The 22,266-nt window shown below is 34.8% G+C and overlaps 1 protein-coding gene across 1 annotated transcript in view; it reads left to right on the forward strand.

Annotated features, from left to right (window-relative positions):
- Positions 1-22,266, forward strand: part of LOC128995476 (myosin light chain kinase, smooth muscle-like) — a 38,767-nt gene that overhangs the window by 11,160 nt on the left and 5,341 nt on the right. The window contains exons 11-18 of the mRNA XM_054420494.1: positions 492-589; positions 1,816-1,998; positions 2,810-3,010; positions 3,901-4,088; positions 4,690-4,962; positions 5,972-6,134; positions 20,598-20,763; positions 21,490-21,629. Of these exons, the coding sequence (XP_054276469.1) occupies positions 492-589; positions 1,816-1,998; positions 2,810-3,010; positions 3,901-4,088; positions 4,690-4,962; positions 5,972-6,134; positions 20,598-20,763; positions 21,490-21,629 (1,412 nt within the window). The remainder of the gene's footprint in view (positions 1-491; positions 590-1,815; positions 1,999-2,809; positions 3,011-3,900; positions 4,089-4,689; positions 4,963-5,971; positions 6,135-20,597; positions 20,764-21,489; positions 21,630-22,266) is intronic.

Here is a 22,266-nt window from a genome sequence, read left to right on the forward strand (position 1 = left end):
ACCAAGTTTTGATTAAGTAGTTTAAGTTAATTTTTGACCATCATTTATTCATGTTATCTTTCTATTATGAAGAATATTTTGAATATTGATTGTTTACCTGTTGGTACCGGTATATAAAATAATAAAATGATGGGAAAACTAGAAAGAAAGGGTCAGTATTTTCATGGATTAAAACAGTATTTTCATCCTTATGGAGCAGCGTGTATTCATGTTGAGGGTATTTTGTTGTGTACTTTTTGTTTCTTCTTAATTGATCTAATCATAAACAACATTTGTCTTCTGGTTTCATAATCAACCAGTGAAAACCAGCTTAAATTGTAAAATCTATCCTTAAATAATAAACATCAGTGCACTCAAAGGTCACCCATGTAACACATATTTACTATGTTTTAAGGTGTTTTAATATGATGAGATGGAGATGTCTATTTGCACCATTCAAAGTATATGATTACTCAGCCAATTGACATATTTACATTGTTCTACTCCCCCAGGAACGGAGAGATGTTGGTCAAGTCCTCCCGTGTCATACCTACCTGGGATGGACGGAGAGCCAAGCTGGAACTGCGTAGTTTGCAGCCTGAAGACGCAGGTATGTTGATGCTTATGGTATGTTCAAGCTAGGTATTAGAGACTATCTCTACTATGAAAGATAACTTTTTCTGTATCACAGAACTCTCTTCGCTCCGAAGGATAACTTTCTCTGAATTGCAGAACTCTTTCTACCAAAAGCTATACGTACAATAATTGACTAAATGCACATTTTTACTTATTTTTTCTAGCGTTTCTACATGACTCTGCAATGATGATTGTATGATTGTATAATGGAATTGGAATACTGTTCTTTTTTGTATTAACACGTTTGCTGTGGCCCACCAAATGGCGGGCGTAGCCCCGATGCGGCGCAGCGTTGAGCGGATCCGTTTGGCTTTCAAATATTTCGGTCTGACGAATAGCAAATGACGTACAGTGATGTTCTGCGTTACGACAAGAGTTGACGTAGTTTGCTGAAACACCCACAGATAGCAGCACTGTCTGGAACCTGCCGGTCTCATTGTATTGCCAATAGGAGGGAGAAAAAACGGGACAATAAGTTGATTTCTAAGCTTAACAGAAGGGGATTTTGTGGGGGAATTTACTATCAACTTACACCACAGTAAAGTACCGATTCCTAGCTAAACGCAGACATAAAAATACTTGTTCTTCCTGGTGTGATGCTGCTCAGAAATTGAATGGAATGTAGGCAGCTTTTTTGGCTACATTTTTTTAGGCTTTTTTTAAGGCTTTTTTCACACCGGCACTCACCCACCGGTGAGCGTTTAGCGTTGTAGAAAGGAACTAGAGCACTCACCAGTGAGTGGCCCACAGTGAACGTGTTAATAACATTTATTGTCTGTTGGATATTTCAAATTACTCATTCATTGAAAAGTTTTTTTTTTAATCTTTATTCAAAATCATATTATGCTTATTACAAAATAAACAAAAATTGAAAAATCATAAATAAAACATTTGTTTAATTTTGTATGAACGCAAATCTATCCTCTACAACAAAATTTGAAGTTAAGATATCATTTGTTTAATGTCTCCAGACACAGCCATTGTTGATTCTTAAAACACATTTAAAGCACCCTTCTTTGATAGCAACCAACAAATTTTCAAAATCTACTCTTTTCCTTCTCTCTGAAATTGTAAGCTTTCACCAACCCTCCCTTTTGAAAATGTCTTTTTAGGACTGTATTATTGTTGCATTACGAACATTTTGCAGTTTTATTGTCACACCCTTCATCGTGCTCCGATTGTCACTGTGTGGTGTTGCAGGAGTGTACACGTGTGTGGCAGAGAACGCTGTCGGCACAACTCAGTGTTCTGCAGAGCTTAGAGTACTGCAGACATCAGACCCTAGTGATGCAGATCTGCAGCCTCCAGTGTTCCTGCAGGGTCTGCCTCCAGAACAGACAGCAGCTGAAGGACAGCCCTTTGAGCTGCAAGTGCGACTTCAAGGTGAGCTGGCAGAAAACATACAAACTTGTAGTGTAACAAACGTGAATGGCAAACTCAGATGGAAGCAACCTATCTGGATGCACACAGGAGAGAGAAATTATAAAGTATCCAAAGACAAGAAAATTTTAAAAGTCAATGAAAGTGAAAGTTGATGCACAGGATTGTAAGAAGACGATACAGTTAGTTTGTGAAGAATAACTTCTTTCTCTAAATGCTCAGGGTAATAAGAGTAAGAGTAAAGGATGAAAAACCAACTTGTTACGAGCCATACAACATTCTATAATAAGTTTGGAATATAATTTTAAAGAAGAAATAAACAAACTCTGACACTGTATTTACAAACAAAATCAAAAGCAAGCAGTAACAATCGGTGCAATGGAGGCAAAATCTTCTAAAAACTTGTGGCTTGGTAATTCAGCTTCTAGACTAGAGAAGATTGGGATTACAGGAAAATGTGACTATGAGGCCAAAGGAAATAAAAGAAATATTTAACCTTTATGATTTGCCAAGAGCTTAAGGTTGATGGACTGAGTCAAGTGGTGATACAGAAAAAAAATTAAATACAATTTTAAAGTACCTAAGGATGTACCCCAAACCCTCACTTTGGAAAAAAGAAACAGCCACAGCTACTAAGATGTCCTAAGTGGTTTCAACCTCAGATGCTTCAATGAGTTGGTTGATCCACTTTAGGATCACAGGGCTCTACTGTATATATGTTGTATATTGTATATATATTGTATAATATTGTATTTCCTCCAAAAATATTATCTTATATGTGTTCCTCTAACATGTTTGTTCTCCCCCCTGGCAGGTAGCAGCCCCCTGGAGGTGGTCTGGGTGAAGGACGGTGTGGAGGTGCCAGATTGTCCTGACCTACGCCATGTCGACTACGGAGATGGCAGGTTCGGTCTCCGCATCGCCGATGTGTTTGTGGCCGATGGAGGGATATACAACTGTGAGGCTTTCAACAATCACGGAGACGCCATTACCTCGGGTCACCTCATAGTCAATGGTACGGTTGGTGTATTTGCTTTTAGAATGTATCTAGATTATTGTATTAAAAATGGGATAGTGTAAAAGTAATTATTAATTTCATTTAATATAATCATAATAGGCAATATTAAATGTTTACTGGTCATATTTGTGTAAACAAGTTTAAAAAATTTTCTATCTGATTATTGGTATTAGTAAACATTAAACAAGTTTCATAAATGAAAAAAATATAAACTATTAGTATTAGCACATTTGTTTATAAGAGCCCATCTATCTGTAACTTTTGATAACCTAAGATACTTAACAAATACTCGGTTACTCGTTACTCGTATATAAGCTTTTAAAAATATTTCTTTAACGAATAAAATGTAAGGCATTTTTTACACTAAATACCATACTTAGTTTCTAGATTTTATAATCAAATAATGTTGGGGGGCTTACCACAACAATTCTTAAATTTCTGAAAACTGCTGTTATGATGATACGTTAAACATAACTTAGCATGTTTTGATGTTTATTATAAATGTGTAACTGCTAATGTGATTTTTTTTTAATAGTAAGTAAATTATACGATTATTCTTGTAAAAATTGTAGAACCCCCACCACTACAAACCATAAAGTAGTTTATTACTTTCTAACTAAAGCTAATTAAGTAAAGAATTTCTCACTCCATAGAAAGATGTGATTACAAAATAGTTTGCCAGTGAATATACTGAATTTTCCTACTAACAATGTCCGTGGTAGGGGATTGAAATATTTCATTTGGCTAATTTCTAAATTTTCATTATGTAATGTAGTTTAAGTCATGCACAAAAAATATCACTTATAAGTATATCAAGATTTAATAGTATTGTCGTTTGTGCATTTCAAGCGATGTCGTTCTGACTTTTTTCTTTTTCTCGTTACCAGACCTGAGTGGTGGCGAGGGTGGTAGCAGTGAGCCGGAGATTGTATTCACCAAAACACCAAGCCCTGTGTTGGCAAGACTGAGAGGGAAGGCTAGTTTCTGTGCTCGGTTACAGAGCCGACCCTTGTCTCATACTTCTTTCAGTTGGACAGTTAACGGCCGAAGTGTCAACAGCGACGACAGGTTTACGGTTAGTTGACTTGTATTTAATGGTGTATAGTTTTATCGATCAATTATTTTTATTTAAATCACTTGCTTACCTGTGTAACTATAAATTTTCTAATGAAAATGATTTTAAAAATAATAGTTTAATAATAATTTTTAAATTATACCCCCCCCCCCTGCAGGAGTAGTGCTGCCGACTAAGTGAATTTATTTTAGCCTGATTGTATTTTGCACTTAAACATCTCCTAAAAAATGCCAGATTTTATTCTCTATTAAATAACATTAGTTTAACAATTACTTTGGTTTTCTGCTACAGGGGAAGGTGATGAAATGTTTTTTGTGTGAAATTTTGATAGTTTTGTATATGGAATCTAAATATAAAGTTTTTAAATCTGTTTAAAATATGTTCATACATTTCAAAGCCAGGAAGGTTTGAATTGGATCTCGACTTGGACTTGAAAACACCTCTCTTTCCAACTTAAACCTTTTTGGCTAAAAATGCTCTCATTGAATATTGGTTTTTTTTTTTTTTTTGTATCTCTCGTGCCAGAGTGGACTTCCTATTAACTTATTTTGACAGTCCGCATTTATTAATTTTAAAACTGTTTTTGTTTTGTTTACACCAGGTTACAACAGAGGATGACTGCAGTATGCTGCACGTAGGGGAGGTCCACACTTGTGACATGGGAGCTGTGACATGCACGGCCAGAGTGTGCTCCCCTGGAGTTCCTCCGACCACAGTGTCGTGCGACACCACGCTGGGGCTGGACCCGTCTCCAGGGGCCCCCGCTGAGCTGCTGCGGGGCCCCAGCGACACCACAGCCATGCGGGGCGACCGAGTGCTGCTCAAGGCGACGTACCGCGGTGATCCTGAACCTTCTGTGCGCTGGCTTAAGGCGGTAAGCAGACAGTGTTATACATCCCAATATTTTTTAGCTTCTCTAATTAACTTAAAAAAACGGTAACAGTTAATATTAATTTAATATCTATAGTGTTGTGACGTTGAAATCACTGAGTAATAAGTTTTTGCTTTTTTATTCATCGTGCAAATTAAATAAAATCAATCGTTATTTTTACAACACTTGGGTAAGGAATTAAGAAAGAAAGGATAGCTATACAACTAACTAGTACCCATAAAAAGAGTCCCAGATTTGAGAACACACAAAAGTTGATTTTATTTGAACTCTTTTCTGCTAAATTATTTTGACAGTCCGCATTTATTCACAACAAACATCACACAAACACATCACAACAAATTGGCTTGTTGGCAACATCATGATTAATTTGGATTGGCAACATAAGGATTAATTTGATCTTTGCCCTTTAAGAGGGTTTCTTCTAAAAGAAGTAGTAGAATGAATCGTTCTTTATTATGTTATTGCTGGGAACTTTCTTTCTTGGGTAGGCCTAAGTTAGTGTAGTGGGGAGCGAGCTGGTGTAGTGGTTAGAGCGTGGGACTTCAGTCCCTGAGGTCCCGGGTTCAATCCCCGCCAAGTCACCAATGGATTTTATCCAAGTGATAATGCCGCAACCCCAAGGTCTAGCCTGAAGTAATGTGAAAAACAATCCCAGGCTCGTGCCTAGCGTCCTAGGACAAAAAAAAGTTTGTGTAGTATCCATTCCATCTTCTTTAATTTGTTTCAGTTGAAGAAAATTATTTAAAACCAAAACATGATGTAATATGCAGTCTACTTGTCAATGTTGCATATTTAGCAAAGAGTTACATCCGGAACTGGTGTTGAACTCTTATATGTCCTTGGTAGATTTATATGAGGGTTATTTAATTGATTGGCAGTAAACACAAATCACTAATAATTTCTCTTTGGTAAATACATATTTGTTTTAAATTAGACTGTAGATGGATTACAAATGAACTTGTTCACTAACCTCCCTTTATGTTTGTGCCAGGGCCGAGAGCTGAGCTCCGAAGGTCGGGTGCAGATAACTTCAAGAGACGGGGTATCCTGTCTTACCATCTCCGCCATAGACGCAGATGACAGTGGCAAGTACGTCGTCAGCGTAGAGAACATTCATGGTGCAGACTGCCACTTCGCCTCTGTAGCCGTGGAGGGTGAGTGCATTCAAAACATCCCATCAGCATGGAGCGTGGTTACTAGTTAGAATGTGGGACTACAATCCTAGAGGATTTTATTGCATATATTATTCAATTGGATGAATTGCACATGCAGATGAAGTGTCAATATGATCTATAATAATTCAGCCTAATGCTGAATTCAGATTGACCAATACTTCTTTCAGAAACCAAATGATTTCTAGCGAGTCTCCACTCCATAGATACATGACCCAGTCATTCCTCAGTTAAATTTGCCCTGATTACAGTAGATAATACGATGCCAACAGTTGTTTTGAATGAGTTATTTTAAGGCGAGGATGAGTTGATAGTTGATTTAGTTGATAGTTTTGTTACTAACTACTACTAACTTAAGTTCTTCAGTAAGGACCTTTTATTAAAAGCATAATGATCACACCTAAGTCCTGTTTAGAAACATCAACAAGCTACTATTCATTACTAGTTCTTATTCCTTCTGTAAATGAAAATCACTCATTTGTGGGAGGTTTCATTTAACCTAACCTTTACTAAGTTAACTTAAAAATGAACTAAGTTCTCTTAGTCCTTTTGAAGTTATTTTAGCTATAAATTTACAATTTTAAACATGATAGCTTAGAAGATTTAATTACATACAATAAATATTGTATAAATATTTATTTATTTGTTGACTGTAGTTATATTTTTCTAACAACGATTGTTCAAACAAATTGAGTATCAGACTGAATGCCAAAGTAGATTAAGGATCTCTTGAAAATTTTCAAAACAAATAAGCAGAATTTATTGAGGGTGTTCACCATCCAACCAAACATCACTTTTAGACACATAACTCTTCGATGCTTGTGACTGACCTATGACTGCTGGAACTTTTTTGATACAGTAGTATGTATTCTTGACGACTATCGTTGCTGGTAATTGCACTGGAACCCTCTGAGTTCAGGCAGGGGTAAATACTCCAGTGTTACATTTCTGCTTGCATAGTTCCTTTGATGACTACTATACAGGCCCACTTTTATAAACGGGCAGACTGGGCATATGCCCAGGGGCGCCGGAGGTTTGGGGGCGCCCACCGGGTGCCCCTTAACCACTGCCCGCCCGCACTAGGAAAAAAGGGGGCACTGCTTTTGGGTTTGCCCAGGGCTCCACTGGCCCTTAACGCGGCCCTGCTACTATAGTCAGATGCAATGCTATTCCTTTCAAAAGTGTAAGTTTTCATTCTTCAACAGCTGCTTCTTTGAAGCAGTTTCATACAACTACAGTATAGCCTTCCCCTCTAAACTTTCAAACTTAAATTAATGCTCTACATCTACACCAACCAATCAATAAGTTATTTGTAAATTTTAAATTATTTGGTTTAAAGTATTTGCTTGAACTTGTTTATGCAGGTATATATCACATACTTAACTAGGTTTATTTATTAAATTGTACCTGCTTTGTAAGTAGGGTGAGAAACCCACCCTACACCAAGTGGGTTTTTTGTTCTATTTATGGCGACTGACTTCAAGGTTGGTATTTGTTTAACTTTTACTTAGCATTTCTAAATAGCATTTCCTTGACTTTTGACATCAGACTATAAAGGATTTCAAATACATACATCAAACACATTTTTCCTAAGCATCAAACAAGACCATTTATCTAAATGAATCGTTTTTGAATTGCAGAAAGTTCTTATTCTTGAGCTCAATTCACCTCAACACAATAATTCACCAACTATCCCAAAATCCTTGTGTTAGGTAGTTATTGGACTGGGACGGGTGGCGTCGTCCTGTAATCCAGCTACTAGGAGGTCACGAATTGTGGATATTTTTTAGGATGCACTGTGGATGCGATGCTCCTTGGTGTGGATTAACGTCCACACTAGTGAGTACTACGACTATCCGCAGTACTATCCTGATAATTAGACCAATTCGTAAATTACAAGGAAAAAATGTGGTTCGGATTCCACTATAAACTGTAGGTCCCTTAGTTGCCATTAGCTGTATGGGCTATTAATTACAGCTGTGTCTAAGGAACATGTCGGCCTTAGTCACTAACAAGACTACAAGATCGTGCCACTCATCCTACACTCATCCTTCACTCATATTTGGGTTAAACTATGCACATAGTGGCGTCCCCATCTTAAATAATTGATAATTGATAATTGGTTTCTGAGATTGTGATTATCAGCAGTATGATGCTGCTGCGCCAATCATGGATGAGATGGGTGATTGCTTTGTTGATGCTGTAGAAAGTATCTGGTCTGGTAAATGATTGTCCCTTTTCTACCACATTTTCTGAAAAAGTTTTTCCACCAACTCACACATATGGGCAAATAAAAATCCAGTAGAAAGCTTGCAGATAGTTGAAAAACAGCTTAGAGGGGTTGTTTTCGTGACCCTTAAGAAAATTGCTATGGTATTGTTGTTGCAAATGCCTTCTTATTTTCATACATCCTTGAACAGTTCATTGCTGCCTGATAATAGAGCTAGTTTTGTTATTAGACTTCTATTACACATCATGGCTGTATTTTCAGTTCAAAAATGAAATTTATGGCTTGAGTTGGTATCCATAGAAACCCAAAATATATAATTAATTTTGTATCATGCTAGATTTTGAATTAGCTTCTAGTTTAAAGAAAGCCACTTCTGAGTTTAGGGCCTTTAAATTAACCAAACCATATCTGATTTACTAGTTTTTTATAGATAGCTAGTGTAAAAAGATGATACATGGAATATTCTAATGCATTTTCCATTTTAGCATAGTTTATTCTTTTTGGAATATTAATATTCTAATACACCACATGATTCAATAGTTCTGGCTGGTTTATGCTCTGTTATATATGACCTATTTTTTTGTTTTCGTTGGATATTTAGATTTTTTGCTAGGAAAATATAAAACTCCATCAGAAGCTAAGCAATTTCTTGCTTAAATTTTTTGTTAAATATTATTGCTTGTACATTGAGTTTTCAATTTACCAAACATTCTATTGATGATTGTCCTATGAGTATCAAGAAGATTGTTTATACTGTACTACCAAAGATAACTCTCTTTCAAAAAATTAAAAATATCTTTATTAAAAATATGCCGATAGAAAAAATGAAAATGTGGTTTCACTCAAGTAAATCATATTTTATTAGTCAAACAATCTCAATGCAAATCAGACAACAATATTATATGTTTCAAGGTGCTATATTTTTTCACTGACATGCATGTATTTCCATGACACTTCTTAATTTCCTGTATTACAAACATCAAAATACTGCCATCAGATATTTTTATCCCCACTGCAGTAAATGTAGTCCAGCCTCCATGCCCATGTAGCATCTTGGTCAGGCAGAGGAATGTGGATGGAGAAGCAGAGATAATCAAATGATAAGTCCCTCTCTACCCCCCCCCCCCCCCCCCACTTTGTCGGAACACCTGTCTAGTGTCTAGGATGATTACTGGCTCCCTTCTCCAAGCAGTCAGTCACTAGTCACTAGTCAGTGGGAGTGATCAGTGAGTCTGTGAGTGAGCTCAGTGTCATACATTGTTCAGTGAACTGTTATAGCTTGTGCTTGAAACAGTAATGTGTTAGTCTGTGTAATTTATTTTTTGGATAATTTAACATGGGACCTCAACCTTGTTATATAGGTATTGAAGTGCAATATTCATTAATAAAATTTTACTTCCATTTTGTTTTAAACAAATTTATCACAAATAATTCAGATACAATGTCAAACTAGTTGTAGATAAAAATTATGTTATCGAACTTTTTCTTTTTCTTTAGTTCAGTGAAAGTTTACTTAGTGTGGCTATAATTTGTGGGTTTGTGTTTAGTATTGTATTTTTTTGTGATTCACATGTTTTTTTCCTTATTAATTTTTCCAAAAAAAGTATTTTGTTTATATTTTTCAATGTAAAAAATATTTTACAAGAAATAAATTAGCGTAATGAGTTCATATACCACAGCAAACCTGAGTCCAAGCAAATAATTTTCATTTTCCTGATCGCATTTGCACTAAATAAGTCCTAAAATATGTCGAATGTATTCCCTATTTAAAGTTTGCTGTTACAGGGATGGTAATAAAGTGAATTTAAAAAATAAAATGTTAATAGGTTAGTATGAAATAATTACATTATCCAAATCTGATCAATATACATGAAAGAAAGCATACTAGAGTTCGCCCCGTGGGGAAAAACTCAACAAAAAGTATATATTGTGCAAACTTCTCTATTTTAACCCCACGCTGTAAAAAAACACGTGATTGGAATTTATTCCATTTTTGTTTTGATTTTCTGTTTCGTCACCAACATGGCAACCCATAAAGCCCATGTTAATTTTTTGTAATTTAAAATTAATTTTTTGTGCTTATTTTGGAGCCTTTCTTTCATTTATAAAGGGATTAGACACATGTACTGTTAAATTTCTAACAGTATGCATAGATTTTTCCTGCGATACACAGGAGCTGAGAAAAAAGGTTTTCAATAAAAATGCTTCTATTTTTCCATTTTTCCAAAAGGTTTTCATGTGCAGACTTCTCTATTTTCACCCCACTCTGTAAATAAAACATGTGAATTTGTTTGGATTTTCTGTTAATATTTTGTTGTTATTTTTTCACCAACATGGCTACCCATAAGGCTCATGTAATTTTTTTAAATTCAAATTCATTTTTCGTGCTTATTTTAATTTATAAAGGGATTCACCACATCTACAGGAAAATATCTTTCATTTGGTACCAACCGGGTGTAATTCAATCTAGTAGAATGGCCAGGCTAGCTGTCATAAGTTTTGCAAAAGTTTTTTAATATATAAGATTCTCCTCAAGAATAACATGGACATTTACTAGTAGGTAGTTTTTAAATATATTTTTAGGAAACCATTAATTTTGTACAGTGACACTTCAATACCGGTATAATAATATTTTTAGTCCTACAAAAAATTGTTATGGGTAATAAAGAAAGAAATTGAATCATTTTATGTTTTGAGTGTAAAAAGGGACCCCTATCTAACACCTTCATAAAACCCAGGTCCCATACACTGATCATGCTGGTTCAAAGGTTTAAATAATAAAAGTCGGATAATTTAAGAACACACATACTATATATATGTCATGTATACTTAGGCGCATGTATAAGTTTAAACTGCGAACAGCGAAGAGTGAATATTTTTCTAACATTGTAAATCAGTCTGCAAACAAACCAAAAGCCACTTGGTCTGTTGTTAGCTCATTGACCTCTGTAAACACTAAGCCTAAAGCATTTTTAGGTAATAATTTGACATCTGAAGGTTTTAATAATTTCTTTATTGACAAAGTGAGTGATGTTGTCTCTAGTATTTCACCTAGTGTAAATAGTCATTTAGATTTCCTGACAAATGTTGACAAACCTTGCACACTGTTCAATTTTTCACCAATTAGTGTTGAGAATCTTTATTCTATTATTATGGGTATTAAGAATAGCCAATCACTAGATGTACATGGTTTGAATGCAATAATCATCAAACAGGCAGCTCAGTTCATATGTGAACCCTTAGCCTATGTTATTAATTTATGTATGCATGCTGGTGTTTTCCCAAGATCATTAAAATATGTGAAAGTAGTACCTGTATTTAAAAAAGGGAAAAAGGACAGTTATGAGAACTATAGGCCTATTAGTATTGTTAGTATTGTATCTAAGGTCTTTGAGATTGTTCTCAACAAACAAATCGTAGCCTATTTTGAATCAAATAAGATATTTTCTTCTTGTCAGTTTGGATTTAGAGCCAAACATAGTACAATTGAGGCAGTGCTGTCACTTGTTCAGATTAGTTCTGAGGGTCTAGAAAAAAACAAAGTGTTGGTTGTAGATTGTTTGACCTCACCAAAGCGTTCGACACTGTGTCCCATTCCATACTCCTTAGTAAACTTTCCTTCTATGGTGTCCAAAACCCTAGCCTATCTCTCATTGAATCCTATCTTGGAGATAGACATCAGGCTGTAGTTGTTAATGGAATTATGTCTAGTTTTAAGTTAGTCGAGTACGGGGTGCCGCAGGCTCTGTTTTGGGCCCTTCATTTTTTATTATTTATATTAAACGACCTTCCCAATCAGGTTCAGGATGGGTTCGTACATCCTTATTTATTTGCAGATGATTTGGCCCTCTCTGTTATTGAAAAAAGTGCTGAATCTTGAGAGGTAGACTAGATGACACCTCTAATACCATAAACGACTGGTGCTGTGCTAATAGTCTATGTCTCAATGATCAAAAGACTCTTGAAATTCTTTTACTTCTAGCCGTCTCAATGCTGCTAAAGCAAACCCTGTTAAGTTTTTGGGAATTCATCTTGAGCCTGGGTTGGGATGGGAAACTCACATTGACACTGTTGTAAACAGAATATGTAGAGGTATTTTTCTGCTTAGAGTTTTGAGTATGATTGTTTCCATTGATGCACTTGTAACTGTTTACCATGCTCACATATTTAGTCATTTATCCTATGGCACTATTCTCTGGGGTAACCACTCCTCCGTTATTAAATTACTAATCCTGCAAAAGAGAGCTGTACGTATAATGTGTGGAACTAGGCCTAGAGCACACTGCAAGCCTTTGTTTGTTCAGTTAAAACTACTCACTCTTCCAGCTATTTATGTTTTGGATTGCTTAATTTATGTGAAAAAGAATGTCCACAATTTATTGTTATGTGAAAATCTACATAATTACTCTACTAGGCAAAAGAATCACATATTTATTAAGTACAATTATTATTCCAGGACCTTAAAAAGTTTTGAGGTAACTGCACTTAAGCTGTACAATGTTCTTCCTACTGCAATCAAAGACCTGCCACTAAACAAGTTTAAAGACAGGATTAAACACTTTTTGGTTAACAGCCCTATTTATAACACTTGTGAATTTTTTGATCTGGACTATTCATTATTGTAGACCATTGCTGACTGTGTAGCCATTCTATGTAAATGTACCTTGTAATTTATGCATGTATGTGATGCATGATGCAGACCTAATTTATTAATTTATTTATTTCTTGTATGCTACTTGACTTTTATTGATGTGTGCGTTTTTGCAACATTTTGTAATTATTTTTTGTGACGAGACTGATAGCATGTAATTGTTAAATGGTCAATAAATTCTTGATTCTTGATTCTTGATTCTTGATTCAATTTGAGGATGGCGTTTGTTGCCTCAGGGTTCATCGAAATGAATAAGTAAATCATTTCCCGGTCCAGGTCTTACCATGAGACCTACAGTAATTATTCCTATAGCTTAATTATTCTAAAAAATGAGAAATTAGCTAAAAGTAAAAGTTTCAAAAATGTTTTGTTATTAAAATTATGTGTTAATAGATTATTGTACCTACTGTTAAGTCTCTTGTTTTGGATATCAGTTATATTTTATATTCATGTCAACAATATTGTTCAAAAATCCAGACTTTTTGCAGGCTTTTAAAATTGAAACAATATAAATTTAGTTGTGTTCCTTGCAGCAGCAAATTTTAGTTATAGGTAATTGATGAGATGATGTCATTTTGTCATTTTTATGGGCTTGTTGCATCAAAGGGTAAAATTCCTTTATTCAAAAGTTTTTGGATGTAAAATGGACAAAGCAATTACAGAAATAAGTTCTTAATTTTTTCTGCTCTTTATGTCAGACGCAGTTAAATGATCGTTTAAAAAATACTAATTTCCGAAATACTTGATTATATGGTGATGATATCCATAGATGATGATGAGTCAGATATTTGATCAAATGTCATGCGTGCCTGTGTTGTGTTTATTTAGCCGGTTAGTTTCACTGATGTGTTTTTTTCCAACACGAGCCGACCTCGATAATTGACACGTAGCTGAAGTCTACTCCTTCACATATAGGCCTACAGTAATTTCTACCAACAAAAAGTATTCTGTAAAAAATTAAAACTGACTCAACAAAGGTGAAATTATCTAAGAGTTCTGTGCTAAAATACAACATTTACTTGTATCTTTGGTCAGTATCTAAAAAATGTTTTCTTAAGAACATTTTTCGAGTGTCTACTGTGATATACGTATAACACAGATATCTAATACATCGGCTTATCTCCCGATAAGAACAAGTGCTTATCACCGGTGATAGAAAAAAGACGCGCACTTATCACTTGTGATAGATAGATAACGACGGCAAGTACTACGGTTATCAAAGTGATCGGTTTTACACTTTTGATTTTATTCCCGATGTAAATCCATAATCATTAACTGAAAATTAACACTTGACACATTATCTGTTTTAGTTAGAAAAAAAATCTATTGCGAGAACCGATTAGAAAAAAACTCCGATGGCGTTTCTAGTAAGAAAACTCTCATCCTTGTCGGCGACGTAGAAGGGTATATTTTAATCTAGGTTGAGAGGGAAGTGTCGCCATAGTTCGGTCGATTGTCAGGATAAGTAGATAGTGTTGTTTGATCGTGCTCTCTTCCGGCGTACAACACAATACCCACTTAGCTCTTACTGGCTCCACAAAAAATTGGCACGAAGGGGCACGCACGATGTCAGATTTTACTTTCCCCTACATTGTCATTCGTTTTTCACCTACAGTAAATTTAGTGTAACGATGGAATCACACTTTTTATGGTGTCCTGAATTGTTATTTGATGAAGTTAAAATCATTTCTGATTATGGGTTAAGCATTGTCCACAAAATGATTGCGTTGTGATAACAGGGGGTTTGTAGCCAAAATAGGGATTTTTCTTTCCCTCGAAAGATTTAAAAAAATATTTACACTTGTTACCGTTTGAACGGGCGAATTTGTCCTAAAATTGTATATACATTCCACCGACAAAACTATTAATACATTTTATTTTAGTTAGTAACACTATTGCATACTATGTTTTTTTTTTAACTTTTTACTGACATTTTACAATTTATTTTACTAAAGCGTGCTATATTCTGTGATAGGCTGATTCACTTTTCTCCGACATGCTTTATAATAAATACAGTATTAAAAATAACGATCTTTATTGATAGGTTAATTTGTAATGTGTAGTCTGCTTACTAAGACAAGATATAGGCCTAACCCAGTTACAGTATAGATAGAGAGTGCTAAAAACCGATTCATTCAATTTACACAGTCGAAGTGATTCAGGTTAACAAATTCCGACCAATTAATGAGGGGCTAATTTTTACCGGCGGACGTTGTAATTGTAGTTCTTTCGGCTTGTCCTTGAGATGAGTTGAACAAGGAAAGCGTTTCGTTGAAGACACGCAACAATCCTTGGGTTTCTCGTACGATAAGAACACAATGCGTATCGAAGTAGTTTACAGTCCGCGACTTGACTTCCTTAACATTGTCGATGATTTAAATAAGCTTGGTTTCTAAAATAAGAGAGACTCATTTTTAATACAAAAATGCTCATAAGCAACTTCATTATCTATTTGCTGGTGTAAGTGTTATCATGGTTTTCTACACTGTTTAGTGTTGGAGGGAATCTAGGCTATTGGGAATACGATTCAACAGGGTTTTCTCTCAAACGCAATCAACGTATACACACATTTGGAAAAATATAATATGTTTTATTTATATTTACAGTTTATAAATCCTGTATGCCTAGTTGGTTTAGTGCGTGTACTGGAATATCGCATAAAACATGACTACACACATTTGTTGGCATAAACGGATATAAGCTGAATGAAACCTAAAGGGAAGCAGGCTTACCAACATGAGAACTTGTTTTGTCCGTAAAATCTCTGTACTTATGATTTGGGTTGCGTAATTCAATAAATAAGTACTTATTTCAAGTAAGTATAAGTTACTTGAATTACATCTTCAAAATGACACCCTAACTTTGATTCTACGTTAAATGCAGCCTTCAGAAATACAGTTGTACCACACCCTTTCGTTTGCACGAAACGGCAGAGGTAGGGCGGACCCTTAAAAAAAAACCCGTACAATAAACATCGTAAGGTCCGTAACAATTGAAATAATTCTCGTAGTTGTTTAATTTTGTATTTTATTGTTTCAATAATTAAGTACTAGGATCTACAGTTCACCAATGTATGCAATAAATAGACATGATTTTGTTGTTTTATTTTTAGAAGAACGAGGAATGAACTTAAAAAAATCTGCTATATTTCACTAACTCTGAAGAACCTATGCTTTATTAGTAAAGTAGCAGTTTACACATTTTGTGATTTTATAAATTCTAAGAAATCCAAATTTCATAGTTAGAAGTTAAAAAGTTACCAAAACATCGTTAGAAACTACCTATTTTAAGTCTTTGATGTCAGTCTAACTCTAAACAAACATTGCGCCACTGTTTTAACTCAATATAATTTTCCCCGGTTTGTCACGCCCAATATTTTCCAAGAACCTTATCAGTTCAGCTGACAGAATGACCGGTGACTAGATAGGTTTTTAACGACGCTACAAGACAAGACGATCGTAACTGTGTCTAGGCGACTCCGCGGGTTTTCCGTCTGGGTAACGGATACCGGCGAGACTGGTTTAATTGTATTTATTAGTGGTGATTAATGAATAATCCGACTAATTGGTTACCATCCATCGGATCACATGGGAAATAAACATGAAACGAGTAAATTGATGAATGTCTATGTAAAATAGTTTTTTCTAATGTGAAGTGTTGTAAAAGAATATGTGTGGGGTTATCTTGATTTGTGAGTTAAATTTGGGTTATTCCATTCACGAAAACCACTGATAATAACAAAACGAGTAATATACATATTAGATCTGTAATTGTTATCGCTCATGCTCGCCTTATGTAGTTTCTAGGTTAAATTTTCGTCATAAACAGAAAAGTGAAATGGCGACCATACGACGGGAGGTATTTTAAGCAACGTATGAATTTAGATAAATTAGGTATGCCATACACGTGATAGGGACAACAAACCTAATTTTGGGTTGGAGTTGTAAGTTGTACAAATGGTGTACGTGTCTAAGGGTGAGAGAAAACTGATACTTTTAAATTCTAGAAAGGCTTCGTTATCAGCTTAGTAAATGGTAATTCTAGCCTTCTTGCATGAGGCCCCAGAAACAATCATAACAATCACACAGCACATCTCTTGTCAGTAATCCCCGCAAGATTTGTATTTACTAGTAGCTTTGGGGTTTTCCTTATATCTACGATCAGTTTTCATTGAAAATTACTTGTTGTTACAACATTCTACAGAAATAAACGATTGTTTCTGCGGTTACATTCTCTTGACTCTTGCTTGTGTCACAGCGCAGTTATTGTTCGAAAATATACGCTACATAATTAACTTACGCAACACAAAATAGAGAATGGCGAATATGTATTTTTCCTGAAATTATGTATGTAAGAGATGTTTCTATAAACCAATTATTTGTTGTTAATATTGTACCTTTACTAAACAATTTATTATTAACAGCCCTACATTTAGTTAGAATGTAAAATAACTGTGATGAATTCATTTTCACTAACAACAAATTAACACAAAAACAATCTTTTGTTTTGTTTTTTGGAAGCAAGGGAATCGTTTATCATATCAACGTCATTTATTGTGCATATATATCAAACTTTAACTTTTGTACTAGACTTCGTGAAGGTGACAAATAACATAAAATTGTTTTGTCGTGACATCAAATATTTGATTTAACTTTAATATTATTTCAAGCTTATCGGCTATGACGTCATCTTGTCAACATTAGAGATTACATTTAGAAACTGAATAACGTATGACCATTGCCTCAATGCTATGACTATATCAGTATTGGGCAATGGTCTCAGTGTACAGACAACAATCATCACGCAATATTAAGTTCTGGGAAAAAAACAATTACTTTTAATTTAAATTTCTTCAAGTTCGTTATTTTTTATATCCTATGAATAATATCCCATTTTAAATATCCTATTAGGAAATTACTTGTGAAACAATCAAAGCAAACAGTTGTCAAGGTTAACTACTGTTTATCTTTATCTGTAAACAAACTGATTCGTCGCTATCGATAAAAGATAAGCTAACATTTATCTTACTGTACTCGGCCCACGAAAATCCTTAAGTTCCCCAAGTCCAAGTCCAATGTTATTTATTGTGAAACCTATTACCCTCAACCCTCATCATTCATTATTGTGAAATCGTCGACAACGTAGAGATAACTAGAAACAAAACAGAGGAACTAAGTTCGGTTCCGGCTCAGATTGGACTGATAAACGATCAGATGATCATGAAAAGAATAACGTCATTATGACTCACAGCTGGTTTCGGTCATTGTTGTAACCTAGCAACCGCTGACGTGTTTCCATTCATTGTTGAGTTTGTTGAATTATCGAACATAGGGAGGGGAAATGTTCTAAAGAAGTGCGACTTTTGAAGTACGTTGCTAATTATCGCACACCTGTGTTACACTTCGCAATAGCAAACATTGTATTGTAGATTGTACACAGTAGATTGTAATTATACAGTAATGTATAAGTAACAGTAATTGTTGTAATTGTAACAGTACAATGTTTATATAAATTAGTCCCTGGATATGTACAACTTGTATTAATTGAATTTTCTTGGTTTTAATCAACTGAATCCTGAATCTGGATCAAATTCTAGTTTTTTTTTTCAAACTGTCAAAGAAACTGTGTCATTTTTTGTAGCTTGCCTATTTTATATGGACAAAAAATGTATTATTTGATCTTAGACACGTCACTTGTATATATAGACTATAATATATAAATCCCAAAGTATCCATGAACTTTTGAGAAAACTACAAGTCACACCTCCATAAACCAAATAGGCCTACCTAAAATGTTCGTCATGACAAGAAACCTTGCGAAAAACTGTCCATTATTTCATAAATTGCCCTTTAAGGTCGTCATTCCTTTCTAAAGGGAACTTTCCATATTTACCTAATGTTAACAATACCCCAGCTGTACTTATTTGTTTGTTATTCTTTCAATTTACTACCTTATTAAAAAAGGTGTGATTATTTGGTTGTATTACAGTATTCTGTTTTGTTTATTTCAGCTTAACTTAACCAATCAATAGTTTATTAATACTTATGAAGTCACCGGGATGAAGCCCAGTGGGTAACAGCTAGTAATATATAGCCTATGTAATATATGGCTTAATATCCCATCTTGTCCTAGAAGGTTTTTCTTTTATTCATTGGCAATTATTATTGTTTATAATGACTGTATAATTTTTTGACCTAAGCAGATTCACCTAAATATATTCCCGCCAATCAATAAAAAAATTTTTGTTATAAAATTAAAAAGATTTTGTTTATAATTTAAAATTTTACTGAATTTTCTCCCTTTGATATTTAACACTAAAATGCCTACACAGAACACATACATAACAGCAGCCCATATAGAGTAACGTAACTGTTTTTAGTTGATATTTACGGTAACAGACTCAAATAATATGGATTTAAGGTAGTTTCCAATCAAAATATTTTTCAATATACATATCAGTGTTATTATTTGTTATTTCAAACATATTCACGGTATGTCAAATTGATTAAAAAATATCTTGAATAATGAATTTCTTGACAAATCCATTAAATTTTATCAACATCTATGAACTTTGACAAATTGGTTGTTACAAAGCTTGTCATGACATCCCACTCCATTTCACACTCAGTCTTCGCTCACATTTTGGTTAAAATACATCCAGTTGCGTCCCTTTATGTAATAATAAGAATATTAGGCCTAATTGATGGGTTTCTCAATGGATTAAGTAATGGCATTTTTCCGCATATTTTTAACCTCTAATCCTTGACCCCTCAGTGTGTACTGCTGTGTAGTATTGTAGGGGAGGTCCGAGGTAGGCTATAGATTCATCCCATAGACACTGGTACTGACTGGTAGACGTACTGGTAGATGAGCTGACACCAGCCTGGTCTAAACCACTGCCATATGTACGTTGTTGTATAATGCAGTCAGGTCTGGTTGACCTCACAGTAACACCTGTGCTGCTGGGGGCCGAGCTTAGCTCAGTGAAAACTCTTCAGCCTATCACAAAAATGACAAAACCTTTTCATGTAATTAATTTATGATTTACAAAATTTATTTATTATTGTTGTTGAACCAACTCTAACTGTAACTGTCTATTGATGTGATGGGTTTTTATTTTTAGAATTTGATCCACCTCAGCTTATTTTGATTTTGTTAGCAAAAACATAAAAAAACTTGTTAAACTTAATCGGTTCAAAAACTAAATTTTCAATGAAGTAGCTAGCAAAATTTTAATACCAACAGATTCTTTCTTTACCTCATTGTGCTTTAACCATGGCAATACAGACCTTCACTACTTTTACCTTTGAGCACTTATACACCTTCATTATTTTCTCACTAAATTTTAAGCTGATTTGAAATTTACACTCATGCCACCTTATGAAGCCATATTAATAAATAAACCAACAGATTTTATTTTTTAAACATTTTTACGGGTAATCATATGTTTAGCTAACTGGGGGATTCAACTGAATCAACAATCCAATTATGAACAGTAAAAGATCATAATATAAACTTATCAATCAGTTCTCAGCTAGTAATACTAAGCCCCGCTGTGTTGTAGGTCCACCAGAAGCCCCCGCTGCACGTCCCAGTGTCTCCGCCGCGGGGCCGGGTTGTGTGACCGTGGCTTGGTCCAGCCCCGCCTATGACGGAGGCTGCGTCATCACCGGGTACAGTGTAGAGATGAGGACCGCTCTGTCACACCAGTGGAATGTGGTAGCTGACAGGTGAATACACTAATATTTAATTTTTTTTTTTATTTGGCGGTAAAACAATTTTTTCTAAATTCAAGTGATTTATTGTACTGTTGTATTGTTGAAGCAGTATTCATAAAACTATTCCAATTTGAATTCAATCTCTTTGTGTTATGTAATCAACTATATATTTAATACAATAAAAGGTTTCTCATATCTGTAACATCCCTTTTTCACCTGCCCTACTTAACCGATTTTACGATTGATGTGTCATTGTAAAGCTTATGATCTAGTGAAGGGATAGTGGTAAATAAAAAGGCCATTTCATCCTTTAGGTCTTTGTCCGGCTAGCGTTTCAATTGTTTTTAGAGTTCGCTTTCAAATATCTAGAGATTCTGACCAACTTTCTTTAATTATATCGGTTTTAAATGTGAATTCTAATTTAACAGCTGTTCCTCCAGTTTAATGCTCAACAACAGTTAGGTTTGTAACTAAGGCTATTGTTATTATGATTGTAACCTGATTGAGGTAGGTAAACAACTATTTTTTGTGTAAATACACAGCCAACAGCCACCGAATTTAATTATATGTAAATTAGTAGTTTTATTTGCCTAATAACTGTCTGAAATTAACTTAGCCTAGGTCTAGTTTAAGTTATTCACCATCTCCGATGCATCTTCTTTACATGCCTTGGATTATTACGGTGGGTGGTAACTGGTAACGTAAGCCTGATCTAACATCTCTGTGTCTTCTGTCTAGATGCCACTCACTGTCACATGTAGTCCGAGGACTGACTCCAGGACAGACTTATCTGTTCAGGGTGAGAGCAGAGAACATCCACGGAGCCAGTGAGAGCAGCGCTGAGTCCTTCCCCTTCACACTGCAGTTGCCCCACACAGGTACTTTGTAGACATAGCTAGGTAGACATTCAAAACACAGACAGAATTTGCACCTCTCGATATAATAGTTTATGTGACATGAAAGGTGCTATTGTTTACAAAGAAAACCAACTACTGGTACTGTTCTATCAGTTTGACTTAATTAATAAATCGGCAAATTCAACATAAATCAGTATTTTATATCAGCACACTCTTTTGGTGGCTCAGTTCTACTAAATTATTTAATTTCTTTTCTAAAATTTGCTTCAGCTTTTAACATGGCATTTGAATGTCTAGTTCTTTCAATGGACTAAGGCTTTAAATGTTTTTTTGTTTATGAATTAATTTTAGTAATATTTTTTAGGTTTTCAGAAACCTTTCAAAACTTCTAAATGTTTATATAATAAAAACTGTATCCTTATCATGATTCCAAACTGTAGCTGAGTAAACATAGTGCTATCTTAGTAACTAGAAGGTTGTCATTTCTATCAAGAACAAAGTAAAAAATTCCACTGACTTTGTTCCTGATAGGACTGGACCCCAGAGTTGTTTTTAAGATCATAGGGCTTTTATGGTCCTTAATGATCCTACCTAAATTATCTGGTCTTAGCCAGTAATAAACCTATTCTCTCATTTATTGAAAATTCATCCATCACGC

The sequence above is a fragment of the Macrosteles quadrilineatus genome, unplaced genomic scaffold (assembly GCF_028750875.1).
Source record: "Macrosteles quadrilineatus isolate MER2022 unplaced genomic scaffold, UCM_ALF_1.0 Scaffold_5__1_contigs__length_97177068, whole genome shotgun sequence".
Lineage (NCBI taxonomy): Eukaryota > Metazoa > Arthropoda > Insecta > Hemiptera > Cicadellidae > Macrosteles > Macrosteles quadrilineatus.